The sequence below is a fragment of the Mustelus asterias genome, chromosome 17 (assembly GCF_964213995.1).
Source record: "Mustelus asterias chromosome 17, sMusAst1.hap1.1, whole genome shotgun sequence".
Taxonomy (NCBI): Eukaryota; Metazoa; Chordata; class Chondrichthyes; order Carcharhiniformes; family Triakidae; genus Mustelus; species Mustelus asterias.
In genome coordinates, this window is record NC_135817.1 from 72,805,749 (window position 1) to 72,829,392 (window position 23,644).

Genomic DNA, 23,644 nt, shown 5'->3' on the forward strand with positions numbered 1-23,644 from the left:
ATGGAGCAGTGCTCCGAAAGCTAGTGGATTTTGCTACCAAATAAACCTGTTGGACTTTAACCTGGTGTTGTGAGACTTCTTGGGTCATAGTATACACAGGGGGTGAATGTTAAAGCAGAATATTATGACATAATAAACAAAACTTGTTAAAATATGTATTTTTTAAAAATCTCAACACTCAAAACTAGATCTGTTGTTCTGCAATAATTATTCCTCGAATCACAATTTTATAAACCCAGTTATGCCAGATTAAACAAAGTGCAACTGTTTGTTTATGAGCTTTCTAACAGTGATGTGGGAGCAAAAACCACATGATCTGATATAACTGATTGCTGGCTCCAGTGAGATAACCAAATTGCACCCAAAGATGGAGCAGTTAGTAACAGACAGCAATTTGGGCATTAATTAGCGCTTGTGCTAAATTCTGTTCTGGTCAGTTTCAGGGAGATAATGATGGTTAATACTGAGTGTGTGCTGTCAGATTCCCTCCAGGAAATCTGGACCCTTTGTTTACGGGTGAAATAGTTAACGGTCCTTCTATTTTACAAGAACAAAGAACAGTACAGCACAGGAAACAGGCCCTTTGGCCCTCCAAGCCTGTGCCGCTCCTTGGTCCAACGAGACCAATTGTTTGTATCCCTCCATTCCCAGGCTGCTCATGTGACTATCCAGGTAAGTCTTAAACGATGTCAGCGTGCCTGCCTCCACCACCCTACTTGGCAGCGCATTCCAGGCCCCCACCACCCTCTGTGTAAAAAACATCCCTCTGATATCTGAGTTATACTTCGCCCCTCTCACCTTGAGCCCGTGACCCCTCGTGATCGTCACCTCTGACCTGGGAAAAAGCTTCCCACTGTTCACCCTATCTATACCCTTCATTGGTACATACATACCCTTCATTAGTTACATACAAGCATTGGTAACTAAGATAATTTGAACAATATTATGCAGTTTGACATGTTAAAAATCAATCAGAAGATTTGGATTACACCTCTACGAATTAAATAAATAATATGAAAACAACCACTGAAGGAAAAATGTATTGTCTTTATTTAACTTAAATTCTGATTATTCTCTGTTTTAATTTTGTTTTTGTTTCTGCAGCTCACGTTAACAACAGCGCAGCAACAGTTGTTACTCCAGCAAGCACAGGCCCAACTGCTGGCTGCTGCAGTCCAACATTCAGCAAATCAGCAGCATAATACCACGGGAACTACCATCTCTGCCACAGCAGCAACTCCTATGGCACAAATACCCATCACTCAACCAATCCAAATACAAGTAAGCATGGATATATTTGTGGCCAGATTTTTAAAGTGGGATCAAGCACCCAACACATGGATAAATTTGTTTACCTCCCTATAGCACAGTGAGAAGATGATAGAAAAATTTTTTGTTACCCTGGATTTTTTACATTCGTTCATGGGATGTGGGCGTTGCTGGCTAGGCTTCTTACTGTTGCTTTCAAGAAGCTGGTGGTGTGCTGCCAACTTCAAAGGTACATGGCTATTTTTCAGAATTAATTAAAAATGTCCCACTAAAAACAATCTTGCAGTGACTGTTCCATCACTCAAATTAGTTATCATGTTAGCAGTTTCCAAGCATGAGGACTAGCAACTTACATATTGCTCAAGGCCATGCAGTTCCTTATGACTTGATGTTTGAGCAAGAATTTGGAATCACTGCACATCCTGGCTCGTATATAGATTATCTAGTTTCCGAAGCAACCTGCTCTCAGCCCAGTGCTAGAAGTCTTTATTGTAGAAAACTAACAAGGTATTGGAAAGTTTAAAAAAAAATTCCATAATCTGGAGATACTTCATAGAATTCCTACAGTGCAGAAGGAGGCCACTTGGCCCATCGAACCTGCACCAACCATAATCCCACCCAGACCCTATACATAACTCCACGTATTTACCCTGCTGGCCACCCTGACACCAACTTAGCATGGCCAATCCACCTAACCTGCACATCTTTGGAGTGCGAGAGGAAAGCGGAGCACCCAGAGAAAATCCACACAGACACGGAGAGAATGTGCAAACTCTACACAGACAGTGACCCAAGCTGGGAATCGAACCCAGGTCCCTAGCGCTGTGAGGCAGCTGTGCTAGCCACTGTGCCGCACTACTTATTATGGTCCTTTTGTACAAGCTGATATATTTTATTTCTTGGCTTGTAACCATAAACCAAAATACATTTATCTTCTATCATTCTTAAAGTACCCATTTTAGTTCATTTGCTGCTCTTGACTTCGACAAACCAGAGGATAATTGAGTAAATGGAAATCAGGGGGAAGGAAATCTTTCCACTGGCTAAAGTTATGCCTAGTACAAAGGGAGATAGCTGTGATTGTTGACAATCAATTCTCTCCGCCTCAGGGCATCACTACAGACCCAACCATCTCCAGATCTTTAATCAATTAACTTCCCTCCATCATAATGTCAGAAGTGGGGATGTTTGCTATACATCAGTGTTCAGTTCCATCCACAACTCCTCAGACAATAAAGCGATCTGTGCTCACATGCAACAGACCTGCACAATATCCTAACTGCTAACAAGTGGCAAGTTACATTAATACTACACAAGTGGCAGGCAATGACCATCTCAAAATAACTGAATCTAACCATTGACCAGAAATTTAACTGGATCAACCGCACAAATATTGTGACTGCAAGAGCAGAACAGAGATCAGCTATGCTGTAGCAATTGGCTCATCCGCCTCCTACCTTTTCCATCATTTACAAGGCACAAGTCAGGAATGTGAAATGTAATAGAATATTCTCCACTTCCTGGTTGAGTGCTGTTCCAACAACAATCAAGCCCAAGATCTTCCAGGAAAAAGCAGCTTGCTCAATTAGCGCTCCACCACTTTAAATTGGTCACTCCCTTCGCCACCACCACCAGGACCATCTACAAAATGCACTGCTGCACTCGAAGGCTGTTTTAACAGCTCTGAAACCCAGGACTCTACTGCCTAGAAGGGTACGACTAGCAGGCACAATGGAACACAAATTTCCTTCACATCCCACAATATCTTTACTTGGAAATAGATCAGATCACTGTTTCTATTTGTTGCTCGTCAAAAATCCTGAAACTCCCTTCCTAACAACACCGAGGGAGTGCGTATGCTACATGGATTGCAGTGGTTCAAGAAAGTAGTTTGTCACCATTTTCTTGAGGCCAATTGGGGTGGGCAATTAATGCTGAACTTACGAGTAACACTTGTATAAAATGAACAATTTATTTTTCAATATTCTATAAGTTAGATAATTGTTTTTCTAAACTATTTAATGGACTGAATTTCTGCATATGTTATACTGATTATCCTATCATTTGGCAGGATCTGCAACAGTTACAACAGCTACAGCAACAGAACTTGAATCTGCAGCAGTTTGTTCTGGTACAGCCTGGTCACCCAATCACCACCAACCTGCAGCCGACACAGTTCATCATCTCACAAACGCCACAGGGGCAACAAGGTGAGGAACTGTTTTTAACTCTGACTTAAAACAAGAATCTCAGGAAACTACACTGTTATGAATATTGACACTAATAGAAATTGGGAACACAATATGTGAAGAGAGCTGCAAACTCTTGGACAAAAGAGAGGAATCCCACGTAGAGAAAGGCCAAATCTTAGTACATATGGAATTAACTAGGAAATTATTTTTTTTAGCTAGCACCCTTGTTCAGTTAATTCTTTATAAATGTATGTATAATATGTAATCACAAGCAAAGATTCATTTCTGAAGTCAGTCATTTTTAGGTTTTCTTCTTCCAGCTTTGCTACACACATGATTTAAAACTTAATGTACCTTGATGTTAACCAAGGCTGACAGACTTTAGTTTTGCCTTGCTTATGACCTGACATGTTGAGAATGTTCTATGTCCAGACTAATTGTGGTAAATGTAACAAAAACTGAAATACAAAGGTTCCCCATATGAGTCTTTCACATTTTAAGATCTTTTTGACCATTTTTCCATAGAAAGATTTTGGAGGAAATTAAGTGTTATCTTTAAATGCTTTGGTTGTAAATAATGAGCAATTTACTAGCCTGTTAGCAATTAAAATCCCTCACATCTGTTTTGCTGGAAAGTCTATGACCCCCTATTGGCTGTGAACAGAGGCAGATAACCTGTTCAGGTTTTAGTAGGAAAGCTCTTGAGGGCTTGGGACAAGAGTATAGGAGGTTAAGCTTTCTAGAGGACTGGCAGAAATTGTTTAATTCAAGCAAGCAGCCCACTGACCAATAGGCATTTGATATATTATTTGTTTTCTATTATTATACAAAGATACGTTGCACGGATTGAACCAAGGGAGTTTAATCATAACTGCTACTTCATATGTTTACCTTACTTAAAAATGAACCAATTTATTGATTTGTATCACATCGTGCCCTGCCAGTTGCCTGCTGAGTCTGTCTTATGGAAAGGTTTGAGAAACACGGAGAGCACATGGGAATAACAGCAGAATCCAGCATTTGGAGGAGATGCTGGCGTCTTGGTAATGTGGCTGGACTAGTAATGCAGAAGCCCATACTCTGGGCTTCTGGAAATCATAGAAATCATAGAAACCCTACAGTGCAGAAGGAGGCCATTCGGCCCATCGAGTCTGCACCGACCACAATCCCACCCAGGTCCTACCCCCACATATTTACCCGCTAATCCCTCTAACCTACGCATCTCAGGACTCTAAGGGGCAATTTTTAACCTGGCCAATCAACCTAACCCGCACATCTTTGGACTGTGGGAGGAAACCGGAGCACCCGGAGGAAACCCACGCAAACGCGAGGAGAATGTGCAAACTCCACACAGACAGTGACCCGAGCCGGGAATCGAACCCGGGACCCTGGAGCTGTGAAGCAGCAGTGCTAACCACTGTGCTACCGTGCCGCCCTGTAGACACAAATTTAAATCCCATCATGGCAGCTAGTCTCATGATGACCCAGAAACTACCATTGATTGTTGTAAAAACCCATCTGGTTCACTAGTGCCCTTTAAGGAAAGAATCCATCCTGACCCCAGTCCAGCCAACTTAAAGCTCCAGATCGCAGTCTAGAGGTGGTTGACTTTTAATCTCCCTCTGAAATGGCGTAGCAAGCCACTCAGCCTGAGGGCAATTAGTGATGGGCAATATATGCTGGTTTTGCCAGCATGCCCACATACAGTGCAAGAATAAAGGGCAGCGTGAGTCAACTACAATCGATGTTAGCAGTCTTGCTGAAGTAACTAACATCTTGAATACATGGAAATGTCTACAGAGGCCCTCTGTCAATCATTGTGTTAAGGTTACTTGAACCACAAATTGATGGTTAAAATTAGCTGTTCTATAACCAAGCTTCTTGGTCAGTTCCTAAACTGACATTTCATAGAATCCCTACAGTGCAGAAAAAGAGGCCCATCGAGTCTGCACTGACCACAATCCCACCCAGGCCCTACCCCCCTATCCCTACACATTTACCCGCTAATCCCTCTAACCTACGCATCTCAGGACACTAAGGGGCAATTTTAGCGTGGCCAATCAACCTAACCCACACATCTTTGGACTGTGGGAGGAAACCAGAGCACCCGGAGGAAACCCATGCAGACACGAGGAGAATGTGCAAACTCCACACAGACAGTGACCCAAGCCGGGAATCGAACCCAGATCCCTGGAGCTGTGAAGCAGCAGTGCTAACCACTGTGCTACCGTGCCGCCCATCATTTGAATATGATATCCAAATATTTAGTTCTTGGCAAGTTCGGAACTAATGTTTTTGTTGAGTTGTGTCATATTGTCATCTTTTTGTTTCTGCTTCACTGACATTGGCACCACAGCAGCCTTGGTTTTGCAGAAATGTCTTTCAAGTTTTTATGCTGAAATATTTGGCATTAGATGATACTGGTACTGCAAATAGTTTTTATTAAAAAAAACAATCCACTAATTTTCCACAAACTAGTTTAATTAAGTTTCAGTTGATGGTTGACAAAGGATATTTTCATTCCGTAAGAAACCTGAGTGGAAAAGTTTGATTTGTTCCAACCAGTGGATTTTTGAACAAATGAATTGGCATTCTTTCTCATCAAGGCCCATTATAGAACTTGGCAAATTACAGTGGTGCCATGAAAGGTGTTAATCTTTAATTGAAGAAGAGCAGATGTAACTTAATTTGTTCAAGTTGACTATACCTAAAATTGGAATCCTTGACAAAGTGGTAAAAATAGTCATTGATATTGCAAATGTTAAGAATAAACAGAAAATAAATTACCAAACAAATGAAGCTAAAAGTGACATAATGTAGCACTGTTTCCTAAACATTAACTTATCTCTTTCCTTCAGATGTTCAACAACCTGCAGTGAGTTTCCAGCATTTGCTATTTTATTTTAGATTTTCTGTATTTATGATTGTTTGCTCCTTTTACACGTGATGCAAGATAACCATTTGTTCTTAGGGAATCTTTAATTCTCTTAGGATGTTAGTTTTGATTGAAGATTTAGTAAATTTGAAAAAATACTTTGAGATAAGAATGTTTAAAATTAATATATTTTTGTATTTACCACGTTAGGTCTCGTACAAGCCCAGAACCTTTTACAACAACTACCTCAGCAAAGCCAAGCCAACCTCCTGCAGTCTCAGCCAAACATCACCTTCAGCACGCAGGTCAGCTTAATGAAAAGAAAACGAAGCACTCAGATGTTCTTACCTATTTCAGCTTCAAAAACCTTTCCTGTCTTCCCCTTTAACTAGTGTAATACTTGAAAGTGCAGCAATTTTATAACATTCAAAACTTGGATATTTATATGAAGACCCTTTCTGTCATATATCATTAACACACATGTTAAATTATCTAGAATCTCAAACAAAGTATTTGATACATTTAGTGGATGACATTGCAAAAACAGATTGCAATTTATCTTTGTCTCCAAAACTTGCGTTTTTAATTTTATCCCTAATAGCAATTTTTCTCCACTGTAAAGCTGTTTGTACTTACAAAAGAGTGAAAAGCATGTTTTGTGAAGCTGAAACAGGAGAACTAGCTTTGGACAAGGTTGGGAGTGAGAACCCAATTTCAGTATTACCATTGATGAATCCAGCTCCAGTTTGTTCATCTTAGTTCAGCTGAGTTGGTATTGGTGTGGATTGTTTGGTCTCTGTCACTGATTTTGTATAATCTTGTTTTCTAAAAAAAAAAGTTATTGTAGATGCCTTTAAGGGCATTTTGGGATCTTAGATTTAATGGGACGTTATGATAATGAGAAGGGCTGGTTGTGGGGGGCAGATTTGTTGTGTTTTATGAGATTCGTAGGACAGCAAAATCTGTTGGAGTAAGGGGAATTTCCATGCAAGTTCAGCTTTAGGTGTAACAATGAAGATTGACTTGGAACAAAGGCTGTATGAAAAGATTTTGAGGCTGACGTGACTGAGGGACTTGAAATGGGCAAATTAGGACTTTGAATGATAGATGGAAAAAGTTGCAGATAATTAGGGGAAAGGACTTGGACCTGGAGTTGATAGCCCTGCGCTGTCAATGGTAGTTTGGGTGGCAAATGTAATAACCGTTACTTGTTTTTGAGCCACATGAACTCAAAACCTTAACTCTATTTTCTCTCTTCACAGATGCTGCCAGATGTGCTGAGTTTTTCCAGCATTTTCTTTCTGTTTCAGATTCTAGCATATGCATTATTTTGCTTTTATTAACCATTGAGGTAGCTTTGGTGAAAAGGAATGAGTCACTATTAGTAAGGCTTTTACCATTCTCAAGATCTTGATGGACTCCGCCAAGATGAGGGGATAGATGGGGAGAAATACGTCAACATGGGAATGCTTTCTGAATAAACTGAGAGCTGTAGAAGAGGGAAGAGAGTAAAAGGGGTACCGGGGAAAGTGGTTGGAGAAGTTCACCTCCAGAAAACAGAAAGGAGAGGAGACCTGCATCAGGAGAGGGTAATAAGGAAGTTACTAATGTTGTTTCAGGGGAGCCTGCTGCAGTGAGAATATAACAACAACTTGGATTTATGTGGTTTATTTGTACTGAGGAAGATGTGTAGTGTAAAGCATTGGCAAATGTCCATTCTGATTTGGAGCAGCAGGAAAGAGTATCAGCAAGGAGCTGCAAACAGCATGGTGCAGTAAACTATGGATGGGGGCATATAGGGTTTTAGTCAAAGTGCTCCTACAGATGCACACAAAATAGTGACCTTGACTTAAAACTGCTATTATTCTTCAAGGCAGACATAAAGATTCTTGGTACAAATGGCTGATGTGCTACCACCAGAGCAGGTGACGCAGAGCTTTTCTAGGAATGAAGACAATTGCACTTAATCTCTGTGCAGTACTTTGTTGGATCCATGGAAAGAAATGAATGTGTATTGCTAACAACAACACGAAGAGTGACCCATTTTATCAGAATAATAGTTATGAAGTACATGGGTACTAATACTCATTTTAAATGAACTTCTCTTTCCACCCATACACCCTTGTTTCAGAATCATACAAATACATAAGTGGGCAAGGAGGGTTATTCCACATCGCATTTCCCTTGGAAGTAATCAGAAGTGCATGAGTGATTCAGGAATTAAATTTAAGTTGCAGTGATTTTTATCCATGTAATCTATGGTTATTTAAGATCATAATTTTACTTATGGCAGTAGGGGCTCCATGGATGAAATTGTATTGCAATTTTTTTCATAACTTTCGTTGGCTTATGTAACATTTAAAAAAAACTAATTTATTGAAGTTTAAAATTTGATTTCCTTCAGCCAGCAACACCGACACGCACAACGATAGCAACAGCTCCTATCCAGTCGGTTCAGCAGAGCCAGTCGACACCAAAGCGCGTAGATACTCCAAACATAGAGGAGCCTAGTGATCTTGAGGAACTTGAACAGTTTGCCAAGACGTTTAAACAAAGACGTATCAAACTTGGGTTCACTCAGGTGGGAAAACTGGTGCATTTTTAAATAAGTGACTATTATAATGGTTTCCAAAACAGATTATTGATCGACTGAATTCTCCAATATCTTACTGTTAAATTAAATTGATAAATAATTGTTTGTTAGGACAGAACTTGAGTATTGCTGAAAAAAGACATGTTGTCAAAGCTTTTTGTCTTGCACTCATCAGAACAGTTTGCAAGAAAACCAAATGTAAAAGGACAACAGCTTATACTTCATGTGAAGAAAGTGCTGATTGGTTGACAAGTAGATTCTGAAATGTGTTTAAGGCCGCCACTTTCATCCTGGCAAGTACCCAGTCTACCTCAATTTATCCTGGGAAGGTAGGGTATCCCAGAAATTTGGGCAGCAGATAAATCTAGCCATTTTATGCTGCTACTTTGCAGTTGTAACATGAGTGGTATTCATCACTGATAAGCCAAAAAAGATGGTCTGCCTGTCACACACGAGTAATGCGGTGCATGAATTTAAGTACAGTGGAACCCCGATTTAATGCGACCCGATTCAGCGCGAATTCGGATATAACGTGATGAATCATTGGACCCTTTTTTTTCTGCTAAAATTTAGCGCGACCCCGCTTTTTTCACGATAACATTTTATGTACCCCATCACGTTATAACGGGGCCGCACTGTACCGATGAGATGCTAGGTAAAGACTGGCGGATTGTATCAAACAGCATGTCCCTTTGCCAGTTTGCAACAGACAAGGTATCGAGACCACACCCAACCAACCTGTGTTTGCAAAACTCAAAACACAGTGTCCGACATTAGATGTGAATTTGCCTTTGGATAACATTTGCTAAACAATCCTGAGTGTGCTAAGAATTACACTGACACCCAATTTATGATTGTTGGTTGGGCTTGCAGTGTCGTGCGCTTGTTGCACATTAGAAGCTATGTATCTTAATGCACAGGGCCCCATTCTTTGCAGAGAAAAAGAACATGTACACACACACTGAGCCTATTTTAACTAAACAAAATGGGTAACAGCCATTCTCTGGTTCATTACTCAGGGCAATGCCTTGACTAATCAAATTGCCTGGTTTGAATTTAAACAGAAGTCTCACAACACCAGATTAAAGTCCAACAGGTTTATTTGGTATCACGAGCTTTTGGAGCTCTGCTCTTTCATCAGGTGAGTAAAGTGGAGTCTCTCCATTCCACTCACTCTGATGAAGGAGCAGTGCTCCAAAAGCTCGTGATACCAAATAAACCTGTTGGACTTTAATCTGGTGTTGTGAGACTTCTTACTGTGCCCACCCCAGTCCAACGCCGGCATCTCCACGTCATGAATTTTAACAGAACTTGGCTGTGCACTGTCAGTCATCAGTTAATTGCTGCATTCTCCATGGCAACTCCTCTCCAATCGGTCTTCTTGTGAACCAATAGCACTGAATCCTCATGAAGTATAAATTGTTGTTGTCTTTACTTTTGGTATTCCTGTGAATTGGCCTGATAAGCATCAACAACATTCAGCAATACTCAAATTGATAAATGTTTTCCAAATGTTGTATAGAAAAAATTACTATTAAATTGAAAAATGTTGCAAAATATGGCTAAAGCAATGAAAACTTGAATGAAGTGAAAATGTCAGTAAGGAACGAAACAACAGTGGTTATTTTACTTTGACATTTCATGTGTAAAACATTTTAAGCTTTTACTTGATGCACAATACACTAGAAGTTGCAGTGCGATACATGCTGTCTGTAATAACAGAAAATCTATGTGAAGACCCCCAAAAAGCTATAAAGGGTGCTTTAGCCTTGGCCTGTATTTTTTAACCCCAGAAATATAATGTATTCTTTGCTTTATACTAGTTTTTCACAATGTTGTACCTAAAAACGTGGACTGTGTATTTACAAGGCGCACAAGCATGAGATGTGCTGCAAAATCAAAATCAATTTAAATATTTAAACACATCATTGGGACTATTCTGATATAACATTTATGATGACTCGAAAATGGTGCACCAAACACACTAAGGGGGTGATTCTCCCAGAAGTGCTGAATTGGTGGGAAAACTGGTGTAAATCACGACTGCTTTTAGTTCAACTTCAGACCTGAATCTCCCACACTCTGTGCAACGCAGAGGTCACAATCGTGAATCTCATTAAAAGCTCGGGTGGGTCGGGGACTATTCACACCGGAGTCTGACAGTTCCAGAACTCTGCGTATGCGCAGTGGCCCCGATCTGTCTGTCTCCCCATTTTCTGGCCACCCTGGGACCCCCACGCTGCTGCACCCCCAGCCCCTTGGCCGGTCGCGGCCTACACAAGCATTCCTGGGCCAGCCCCAAACACCCCCTTCCAGGAGCCTGATGGGCAGTGCCAAGGTGCCCCCAGGGCATGGGCACTTTGCCCCTTGGGCTGTGCCAGGGGACACAGGCTGGGTGCCCATGCCCGAAGGACACCACCCCCCATCGCCCAACCCCCTGTGGGGGGGGGGGGCCCAATTGCCCCCCCTTCACTCCAGTAGGGTCTCACGCTAATTCCCCGCAGGTGGGGAGATACTCTAAACCCCACCAGAGTGAAATACTTCTGGCGGGTTGGGAGAGGCTAATGGGCCCGGAGAATTCCGTGCTGGGCCCGATAAAATACATTTTTAAAAGATTTGAAATACTTAACTCTCTTCCCGCCAGTTTCCAGCACAGTCCCGACTGCGCCTGTTCTCCGGCTGTGGGAGATGCCCATGCGTTAGGAATGCATGCACGAATCCCTCGAAATGGCCGACATGCAATTCTCCCATCCTGCACACCAAAAAACTTGTGCGTTGGGTTGAGAAAATCGCCCCCCTAAGTTTCTGAGATCTGTGGGTTCAGATTTTATGCTTAGAATGACGACAAAAATACCAGCGCTTGTCATCATTATAATTGTGACACTGATGATAACTTCAGGTATCAGCATATGCACTTTAAATGTGGAAATCCAGTGGTTGTTGTCAGTAATTCCTGCTTCTCCACAGGGTGCTCTGTTGAAGTCCCCATAGATTGAAAACCTTCTGAAATCAGTTGAGCGTACAAGAGCCTTAATGCTATCTATGCAAGTTTTTCTGCGATGGCTCAGCTATCTTGCTCCCATGTGTATCACCCAAGTTTTATTTCACTTTCCGTAAAATAATTATGAAGTGAAGGATAATCAGTGTTTTTAACTTCCTGATTTGCTGTCTGAGAGAATTCTTCAATGTGTTTGGCTGCTTAGTCTGATTAATGCCAACGCTGTTTCTGGATACCAGAGATCCCCTCAAGCTGATGCTATAATCAGTGTAATGTCAAGAAAGTCAACAGATTGCTAGATTTTTGTAGATAGCCTTCAACAAGGTCAGCACTATTGCTTTGCCGCTGACTGTGAAATATGGGCCTGCAACTATTTCAAATTGTGATAACATCACTCTTTAAATCTATTGAAGAGTTCGATAAACATATTGCACTGATTGAATTTCCCTCCCATTTTCTCCTTTTACTTTCTCATTAAAGAATGTAGCTGTTTGTGAGGTTTTACTTCATAAACATTAGCAGCCATCTTGGTGAGGTGACTTGATCATGTGGTCATTTTCCATATTGGAGTGGACTGTGTGTATCTGTGAACTGTTCCAAACCAGTGTAGACGATTTTGTTCCTTTTACCATTCAACTAAAACAAGAAATGTGCCCAAGTTGTACCCTTGTAAGCTTATAAGAAGTTACAAATCTCTTTAAAATATGTTTGTGATGTACTGTAATATGCAAAACTAGCAATTTAATTGAAAGTAATTATTATATTCTCTAAGCATTTACTATCTAATTGTATCCTTAAATTAAAATTATACTTGAACTGGTCTCTTGACAGGGTGATGTAGGACTTGCCATGGGAAAACTCTATGGAAATGATTTCAGCCAAACTACAATCTCTCGTTTTGAAGCCTTGAACCTCAGCTTTAAGAACATGTGCAAACTCAAACCATTGCTTGAAAAGTGGTTGAATGACGCAGGTTTGAGAGTTTTTCATCACATTTTTTCTCATTTCACTCCTATACTGAGAGTCAGCAAATTGAACAAAGTTCTTCGTTATCATTCAGTTTTACACTTTATTTTTACCTTTCACAGGACATAGGCTTCACTGGCTACACCAGCATTATTCTTGCCCATCCCTAATTGGTGGTGGTGAACCGCCTACTTGAACCACTGCACTTTGTGTGGTGTAGGTACACCCACAGCACTATTAGGGGGCAAGTTCCAGGATTTTGATCCAGCGACAGTGAAGAAACAAAAATATAGTTCTAAGTCCAAATGGTGTGTTGCTTGGAGGGGAACTTACAGGTGGTGGTGTTTCCATGCATCAGCTGCCCTTCTCCTCTAGGCGGTAGAGGTTGCAGGTTTAGAAGGTTTTGTCGAGGGAACTTTGGGTAGTTACTGCAGTGCATCTGGTAGATGGTACGTCATGCATCAGGCACTCTGATGAAGGGTCATTTAAGCTCAAGTGTTAGCTCTATTCTCTCTCCTCGGATGCTGTGAGACCTGCTGAGATTTTACAGCATTTTCCATTTTGGTTTTTCTTTGTTGAATTCCCGTGCTGAAAGAAAACGTTGTGGGAGAGAAACCCTGAAGTTGTGATCAGGCTGTCTGTGGACTATGCATGTGATTAACAAACTTACTGTTAACAGAACTAATGGGGCTATACAGTTCTGATGTGATAATTTTGTGAGATATAGTGGTAATGTCACTGGACTTATAATCAAGGGGCCCACACTAATACTCTGGGCATACGGGTTCAAATTCTACCACAGTATCTGATGGCATTTGAATTCAATTAATAAAAACTGGTCTAAGAATAGTGACCATGAACCGAACACTGACTGTTGTAAAAATCCATCTGGTTCACTACTGAAAGGAAATCTGTCATCTTTACCCGGTCTGGTCTACATATCATTCCAAATCCATAGCAATATGGTCAATTCAGCTGCCCTCTGAAATGACCTAGCAAGCTGCTCCATTCAAGGGCAATTAGGGATGGACAACAAAGCTGGATTCACCAGTGAAGTACACATCATATGAAAGAAAAAGTATTCAGACCCTGTGCCTGATAAAAGGACCAAATTTCACCTGCAGTGTATGACCTGGACCTGGCAGCTTTAATTGTTATAAATTGACATGGCTGCTTTGAATATAATCATGATGTGGAGATGCCGGCGTTGGACTGGGGTAAACACAGTAAGAAGTTTAACAACACCAGGTTAAAGTCCAACAGGTTTATTTGGTAGCAAAAGCCACACAAGCTTTCAGAGCTCCAAGCCCCTTCTTCAGGTGAGTGGGAATTCTGTTCACAAACAGGGCATATAAAGATACAGACTCAATTTACATGAATAATGATTGGAATGCGAATTCCAACCATTATTCATGTAAATTGAGTCTGTGTCTTTATATGCCCTGTTTGTGAACAGAATTCCCACTCACCTGAAGAAGGGGCTTGGAGCTCCGAAAGCTTGTGGCTTTTGCTACCAAATAAACCTGTTGGACTTTAACCTGGTGTTGTTAAACTTCTTATTGAATATAATCGCCATGGCAGCTACAGTAGCAGGTATCTAGCCTGCGAGTTGCACCCTCAGAAAATTCTTAATAGATTTGGAAAACATGATTTCCGTTTCATAGCACTGTATTGATTCTGCCTAAGTTTGATTTTTCAAATACCCTGTTACCACATCCTTGATATTGATTCCAGCATTTCCCTGATACTGTTGACAAACTAATTAGCATTTCGCACCCTGTTTGCTTCCTCATTTTTCAAACAGCAGAGTTTATATTTGCAACCTCCATTCACAGAGACCGTTCTGGAAGATCATGACCAATGCATCAATTATCTCTGTAGCCAACTCTTTTAAAACCTGAGGATATGAGTAGTCAGGTCCAGGTGAATTGTTGGCTTTTAGTCCCATTAATTTCTCCAGTACTGTTTCTTTACTAATAATCGCTTGAGTTCCTCACTGTCATTAGCCCCTGATTCCCCACAATTTTCTCTATGTTTGTGAGTTCCGCTGTAAATAAATACTTCAGAAACTATGTAAAGGTTGGTTCCAGTTCTATCCTTCACTTAACTAGTTTTCTAACATAGAACATCTGGGTAACTTTGTTTATAACGAAAGCAATATCCCTTTCCTATGTATTTGTCATTTAAAATCAAATTTGTTTTAAAAGGTTGTGCTGCTGTGTGGGCTCCAGAATTGTAAATGCAACATTGAAACAATGTACTATACTGCAAAATGATAGGCTCTCATTACATTTCGGCTTCCGTACGGTCAGTTCACGGCATGAACCAAGTGGTGAGGAAGCCCAAATAAATATCCTACCCTGCTCAACTGGGTGTTTGTGCAATAGGCCAAGACAAATTAAGGATGCTGAGCTTCAGTGGAATATTACAACAATCCTGAAGTATTTCGGCACAACTGTGCATTTGATAGAATGATCAGTCCGGCAGAAAAGTCTGAGAATGAACTCTAAATCTAAATATTCAAGCATTGGATTTTCTGCAGCATTTAAACAAACAATTATTTTTATGGATTGATCTAGTAGGCTGACATTTTGTTTTCTCTTTAAACAGAAAATTTGTCAGTAGACACTGCATTATCAAATCCCAGCTCCTTGGCTTCGCCTGGTCTGGGAATCGAAGGGCTGAGCCGCAGGAGAAAGAAACGCACCAGCATAGAGACCAATGTTCGAGTGGCCTTAGAAAAGAGTTTCCTGGAGGTCAGTAACCAGCATTGAGATGCGTGGTAGTGAGCAAACAATATTGTGTGATATGTTTAATTCTGACTTTTGTTAGTCATTAGCGTGTGTTGTCTTCAGGTTGGTATATAAATACAATAATTAACTTACTTCCCATATTTGGCAGCAAAGTTTCAAGTGAGAATGACGCGCAATCTTGACTTATCCCATCGTTGACCCATAGTTAATGATATAATTAAGCCATATTTTAATGTCTCTTCTTGCTAATTTTACTAACCTTGATATGGATAAAAAGGGACACTTGGGCTCATCTTTATGAACTAGTGAGCCACAAAGATGATAGTTTACATTCGGGTATGTTTTATGACTAAATTGAGTAACTCAATATGAAGCCGGCTCTAAGAACAGTTCATCACCTTGTACCTCCATTTTTCTGGACATGCACCTTGTTCCCAGGTTATGGGGAAGCAGTATTGTCACTTCTTAATTTTATTCAGGCTTATTGGAGATAAGAGATGACCTAATTTTGCAAATACTTATGAGACCAAATAATTGGAGGTTTTTGTTCAATGGAACTGACTTCTCTCACCTTAATAGATGCACACATTCACCAAAAATAGAGGCAGTACCAGTGATGTATGAATGCAAACAAGAACAGAGTTGATGACATTTATTCATCAACATTTTGCAAGTTGTTGCATTTTGTTATTCTGATTAGCTGCTCTCTTTCAGCCAGCTGGTAAACATTAAAACCCCAAACCACACTTCAGAGCCTCCAAAATTAGACTGCTGAGATCTTTGTATCAGTACAGTTTCTGTTCACTTGTTACAGCTTGGATGCTTTTCCTCCAGGGGTATGCCCTGTTTCTTTAAGCCAGTGGTTCCCAAAGGGTGTGGTGCGGCACACTGGTGCGGCGAGAGAGGATGGCAAGTGTGATCATAGAATCATAGAAACCCTACAGTGCAGAAGGAGGCCATTCGGCCCATCGAGTCTGCACCGACCACAATCCCACCCAGGCCCTACCCCCACATATTTACCCGCTAATCCCTCTAACCTACGCATCTCAGGATTCTAAGGGGCAATTTTTAACCTGGCTAATCAACCTAACCCGCACATCTTTGGACTGTGGGAGGAAACCGGAGCACCCGGAGGAAACCCACGCAGACACGAGGAGAATGTGCAAACTCCACACAGACAGTGACCCGAGCCGGGAATCGAACCCAGGACCCTGGAGCTGTGAAGCAGCAGTGCTAACCACTGCGCTACCGTGCTGCCGTGTGGCGGGAAGATTCAAGGACAATCAAAGAAACATTTAAACATGGTTTAAACAAGCATTGTTTTATACTTCCTGGATGTCCCATGATCATATTGTAAAGTAGTTGTGTTCTATGTTATAAATCAAGCACTGCTAGGAGTTTTTTTTTGTTTTTGAATGCATTTCTTATCAATAAAAAATTCGGTGTGGCGCGAGCAAATTTTTATTCCGAAAGTGCGGCCCAGTGAAAAAAGTTTGGGAACCACTGCTTTAAGCAAAGATAAATTGATTTGACCAGAGTCAAGACTTGCTGCCCTTCAAGTGTGTATTAGGTAGATAAGGCTAATACTGTACCACAGAAAACTGTTTCCTGAGGGATTTGTACCACATTTGAGAATTCCAGTTCCAAGAAGTGCGAATCATCTGTAAGAATCAAAATAATCCTTTGCTAATCAACACCACACAGCTTCTGAAGAACCTGCACATTCTACAAGCCCTGGACCCATTAAAGAATTTGGAAAGAAGTTTTATATTCTGGGTCTCTTGACTTCAAATTATTTGATTACCACAGAATCGTAATCAGGATGGCTGACTATCCACAAAATCCCTGAAAAAACAGCATGTGAGTTCTGTTCCTGAGATGGGGAGTTGTCCTTTGAGGAGTGATTGAGTGGACTAGCCCTATATTTCTTGGAGTTTAGAAGAATGAGAGATATTTAAATGGATCATTTATAAAATTCTTATGGGGCTTGACAGGATAGATGCTTAGAAGCAATGGTAACGTGAAAATCGAAAATACAGAGTTACAGTCTTTAGAATGATGAATTGGCTATTTATGACTGAGGAGAAATTGATTCACTCAAAGGGTTGTGAATTGTCTACTCCAGGCAGCTGTGAATGCTCAGTCATTGAGTATATTCAAGAGAGAGGTCAGTAAGATTTTTGGGTACTAAGGAAATCAAAGCATATTGCAGGAAGGTGGAATTGAGACAGAAGATCAGACATGATCTTGTTGAATTGCTGAGCAGTCTAGAAGGGCCAAATGGCCTCTTTTGCTCCTATTCCTTATGTCTGTGGCTGTTGTAGTACTCGTTGTAAGCTCTAATCACCTATACTCATACCATACTCATGCCCTTAAACACATTGAAGACAAAACTTTTATTTCCTTTACCACCCTGATTAAGCTGAGCTTATTCAGATTCCAGTGATAGGTTATGGCAGTAAATAATGGATTTCATACCTGGGCCCTATTTGAACATAGAATTTTATAGTATGCACAGCAATTAGCCCTTTTGGACTATCAAATTTTAATGTCAGCTCTCTGCAAGAGAAATTTAGCCAATCCCACTCACCTATTTCCTATAGCCCTACAATTTTTTTCTGAGTATTTATTCAGTTCCTTTTTGAAATTCTCGATTTGAATCTGACCCTACCACCCTTTCAGACAGCTTATCTAAAGCATAAGCACTCTGTATAAAAAGTTTTTCCCTCGTGTTGTCTTTGTCTTTTTTTGCAGTCTATAAACTTTTAAGTTTATGTCCTGGTTCTCGATCCTTCTGTGAATGGGAACAGTCTCTCTCTATCTACTCTATTAAGCCTCTCATGATTCTGAACACCTCTATCAGACTTTTTCTCAACTTTCTCTTCTCTAAGGAGAACACCTCACTTCTCCAGAGTACCTTCTTAACTTGTGTCCCTCCTCGCTGGAGCTATTCATGTGAAACCGGTCCGATTACATATATCATTTTTATCATGATTGGTTCTTTACAAAGAGAAACCATTACTATCCAACCCATTCTTCTGCTAAAATCTTTCCCTGTCCAGAGCAGTGACCTTAAAGAGACCATGTTATTAACCAAAAAAATAGATGTGCTCCAAGTGACAAAGCATGACTGAGCAATGCCATAGGATATACATTTATATATTTAGTTTCTTGTAATTGTAAAATAACAAAATTATCAAATTTTGACCATTGTTAGGTGTTGGGTATGGTAAAAGAAACCTCTATTCAACTGTCGTTAAAAAGTATATTTCATTCATGCAGAACCAAAAGCCTACCTCGGAGGAGATCATGATGATTGCCGATCAGTTGCAGATGGAGAAGGAGGTGATCCGAGTCTGGTTCTGTAACAGACGCCAGAAGGAGAAGCGGATTAATCCACCCAGCAGTAACAGCGGCACTACCACTTCTACCAAAACAATTTTTCACAACCCCACCTCCATGGTAGGAGAACATATGTAGAATCTAATTTAAATAACTTCGCCACAAAATACCAATTTTATTTCTACTCCCGTTCACCAGACTTAATTAACAGAATGTTTTCTGCAACTTGGCTGTAAGTAAATTGTGTAAACGCGCTGTGATGTACAGAAAATAGAATTTTGGCACACTAACACAAACTTTGTAAAATTGATATACTTGTTCCAGCTGACATGGTTATAGGTTAGTTTGAAATATGTACAGTGGAAAAAATGTACAAAATAGAAAACAAAACTTATGGACCAGAACTTTAGTTTTTCACATGGATTATACAGCATACTTTAATGTGGATAGGTTGTGAATGGAATTCTCTTCAGATGGCTTCGTTTCGAAGGCTGTTTTAGGTCACTGTTGTCAGTATGTTGGTCACTGGCCACATTTGGGTAACTGTGAATCCAGATGTGACTAATTGCATTTCCCAACAGTAAATAAAGAGGATAATACACATTGGGCATATGATTTCAATGCTCATATTGTATGCATGTGTGTGTTTGTGTATTTGTTGAATGTTGGTAATAAAAAACAAAGTGTGCAATCCCAGCTGATGTTACTACTGGACGAGTGAGATCACAGGATGGAACCTGACTTGATAGATCTTAACTTTTATCTTTTGTTTAGATACGTGGATGGCGGCTACTGCACAGAGTCACAGGAATCAGCTGATGAACTTTTAACAAAAGAATGAAACATTTATTAAACAAGAAAAAATTAACTATTTTTGCATGACTCCTTCACTCCATTCTACCTTTACAGATATAGACAGATTCACAAGGATAAAACAAGTTACAAAATCTATCTTGCACTCTGTGTAAACCAGTAGACAAAATGTGGTCAGACACCTCTCAGTCTGAAACCAATTGATAGGTGTCACTCAAAATAACTTCAATGGATTTCTCATCAATCCCTCCCAGATGCTTGTCACACTGTGAGCCAACTGGTCTCACTGGAACTCCATGTTTCACACAAGGATTTCCAATTTCCACTCTCAAAAAACGCGCCTTGGAATCTTCTCTCAACCGACGCTTTCTCTCCGATGACTTCACTAAGAATCCACTTCCAGGACTTCAAACTCTCCTTTCCATGTTCCTCCACCCTGGATCACCACATGCATTCAAGCTTCCTCTCCACACGATCTCTCAGATACCGAGCCATGCCAACAGAACACCACTGCTTCACAGGCCCGTAGTAAGGAGTCACCAACTGTCTGCTTTCGGCAGCTTTGCCTTTTTGCAGTCCCTCTCTGCTCCTCACTCTTCGCTTCACTGAAGAAAACCTTTCACCCCAGATTCCTGTCCTTTGTTTTCCTTTTATCAGAAATTCTTTGTAGAATTTGCTTCTGTCTCTCTCCCTGATTTCTGGGACTTCTTTAGTTTCTGGCACTTGTTTTCTCTCCTTGTGTGTTGTCCTGCCTGTTCTGGCAGTTTCTGTGGAAAGTTGCGTCCTTCTGGATCACATTGTTCCAACTGAACCCAAACTGCTTTTGCTTATCTGTGCGGTCCCCTGGTTGCTAGGCATCTGCCCAATTTTTTATACCTTTGTTTTATAGTTGTAAAACACTCATTAAAAATGCAGGCATCGAAACAAACTCTCAGACTTGCAGATAACTTTTAAAAATGAAACTGAATCTTAGAACTATACCTTATTCTTAACATGCACAAGTACAAACATAAATTACTTAAAACTATCTCTGTTTCCCAACCGAGTAGATATTGATTATGGTGAATGTTTTGTTTTCTCATTTACTGAATGGTAGACAAACATAGAAAATAGGAGCAGGAGTAGGTCATTTGGCCCTTCAAGCTTGAGTAAATATATGCAGGTGAAGTACATTCCCTTTCTATATACATTCTTGGGATGTGGGTGCTGGCAAATCTGGCATTTATCACCCAACCTTGCTTGCCCTGAGAGGGTGTGTTTCTAAATGAAGCACTTCCAACTAAATTTAGTGCGTATGACTAAAACAGTGTTACCATAACTGCACCTCTGGCTAGTTAAACATTTCTATTGGACAACATGCCACAGTTTAAACCACTGTGTATGCAAGTAGTTTGTGAATAATGTAAGATTGTCTTTTATTTAGGAAGCCTTATGTAATCATAGCTGTTAAATTCAGAGTAAGAAGCTTAATGTCTTAGCTGACACTTTCTCCAGGCTAACTTTGAGACTGATTTGGCGTCTTGTTGAAGTCTGAATATCCTGTAACCTGACATTCATAACTTGTGATTGAGCTATTGGGTAGAATTTCCAAGGTTGCAGATCAACTAAGTTTATTGCTATAATGGTCTTTATGCTAACCAGTCAAATTGAACCATCCTGCTTCAAGTGCTCAAGAGAAACTGTGTGTGTGTGTTCATATGTGTAAGTGGTGTGAGGAGAGAGAGAAAAAAAGTAGGATCATTGTTATCTTCCATAACTGATTTTGGAAAGGCTATCAATGAAATGATAACCAAGAGCCAGACTGGAAATGGCTTTCTAGTTAGTTGTTGAGGAATTTCAAAAGAAGGTGGAGGTCATTTGGAGCAAGACTATAAAACTAATGAGCTACATCAACACCAAGGAATATGGTGAGATTACCCTCTTACTACTTCCCTTCCAAATATTTGCACATCTGGTTTTGATACATCATTGTGTACAGAGCAGTTGTCGGCCCCACACTCTTGTACTGCAATGAGAACTGTACTGCAGTGAGATCTACAATGTATCAATGACACATCAGGGTGGCACGGTAATAGAGTGGTTAACACTGCTGCGTCACAGCGCCAGGGAGCCAGGTTTGATTCCCAGCTTGGGCCACTGTATGTGTGGAGTTTGCACGTTCTCCTCGTGTCTGCGTGGGTTTCCTCCAGGTGCTCCAGATTCCCCCCACATCCTGAAAGACGTGCTGGTTTGGTGCATTGACCTGAACAGACGCCGGACTGTGGTGATTAGGGGAATTTCACAGTAACTTCATTGCAGTGTTAATGTAAGCCTTACTTGTGACTAATAAATAAACTTTAACTTTACAAACGAGTGCCAGAGAAATTCCATCAGTAATGCCTCTGCTGCATCTTCAATTTACAATGGGAGGACCTTTGAACAAAGGCTGATGCCATTCTTGATGCCAGCTCCACAAGCATTTAGGCATAACTCCTGCAATGTCAACTTCGATGTACTGGATGGACACTGTGTGTCCGGCTGGTTGAAAGCATCTGTCCTGCCAGGTCTCGTTTTCTCAGCTCTCAAATGGCCAGCTTTTCAGAGGAGGACAAAAAAAATGCCTCAAAGACACATTGAAGCTTTCGTTGGAGGATGACACCATTGACGTTAATGACTGGGAGGAGCTTGCTACCAATCATACAGATTGGCAGCAACTTGTCCATCAAGCTGCATCACGCTTTGAGTCACAATATCTTTATGATGAGGCAGAGTGACAGCAGGTAAGGAAAGTTAAGGAAGCGTGCACTCTGGATCTGACTCCCTCCTGGAAGATCCTGTTCCATGTGCCCAAAGATCTGTAGGTCAAGAATTGGCCTGTTCAGTCAGATGAAGACCCATGGCAGAAATTCGGGTCCCTAAGTAGATATCTCCAATTTGAGGGAGTTACTCCATCTCCTTCTTTCTTCCTTTCCTTCTGAAAGATCAGATATCCTTGAATGTTCCATTCCCAGCCTTGGCCATGGTTCCAATTGTATCATTCCCATCTATTCGCATTTGTGCGATCAATTCCTCCGTCTTGTTACGAATGCTGCATATTAAATAAAAGAGCCTTTAATTTTATCTTTATATAATTTTTCCTTGCTCTTACTCTACTTGGTGCACTCATATATTTGTATGCTCCATCCCTCCCTGTCACAGTCCGGTTATCATTACCCGTAGTGCTACCCTGTCGTTTTCTGGTTAACTATCAAAACCATGCCTCACCTGAACATTCATTCATTCACAGCCACCTGCTTACTCTGCACTGCCACTTTCTGTTGCAGTTGGGTAATGTGTTTGTATTCCCAAAAAGGTCAATTTTATGCCTTTTGGTTGCCTCTCAATATCTTCTGCACCAAATTCTTTACTTAATTGCGATGATATGGTCTGCAAACATCTTGCCATTTGCTTGGGCATTGCCCCCCCCCAAAATCCTGGGGTCTCCTTGTGTCGTCGTCGTTGTCCCCGTCGTCCGTCCCCCCCCCCCCCCCCCCGGCAATGGCCTCGGGTCTCCTCTCTTCCCTGTCCTCCCCGCCCCTATGGCCTGGGGTCTCCTCCCCCCCCACCCCCAATGGCCTGGGGTCTCCTTGCCCCCCCCCCCCCCCCCCCAAATGGCCTGGGGTCTCCTTGCGCCCCCCCCCCCCCATGGCCTGGGATCTCCTTGTCACCCCCTCCATGGTCGAGGGTCTCCTTGCCCCCCCAATCCCAATGGCCTGGGGTCTCCTTGCCCCCCCCAATCCCAATGGCCTGGGGTCTGCCTTGTCACCCCCCCATGGCCTGGGGTCTCCTTGTCACCCCCTCCATGGCCGAGGATCTCCTTCCCCC

The 23,644-nt window shown here is 41.2% G+C and overlaps 1 protein-coding gene across 6 annotated transcripts in view; it reads left to right on the forward strand.

Annotated features, from left to right (window-relative positions):
- pou2f1a (POU class 2 homeobox 1a) overlaps positions 1 to 23,644 on the forward strand; it is a 197,330-nt gene that overhangs the window by 148,605 nt on the left and 25,081 nt on the right. For all 6 annotated transcript variants that reach the window (XM_078232967.1, XM_078232969.1, XM_078232966.1 and 3 more), the window contains 7 exons: positions 1,105 to 1,281; positions 3,341 to 3,479; positions 6,547 to 6,641; positions 8,741 to 8,917; positions 12,759 to 12,900; positions 15,504 to 15,649; positions 18,929 to 19,108. In XM_078232967.1, coding sequence (XP_078089093.1) covers positions 1,105 to 1,281; positions 3,341 to 3,479; positions 6,547 to 6,641; positions 8,741 to 8,917; positions 12,759 to 12,900; positions 15,504 to 15,649; positions 18,929 to 19,108 — 1,056 coding nt within the window. The remainder of the gene's footprint in view (positions 1 to 1,104; positions 1,282 to 3,340; positions 3,480 to 6,546; positions 6,642 to 8,740; positions 8,918 to 12,758; positions 12,901 to 15,503; positions 15,650 to 18,928; positions 19,109 to 23,644) is intronic.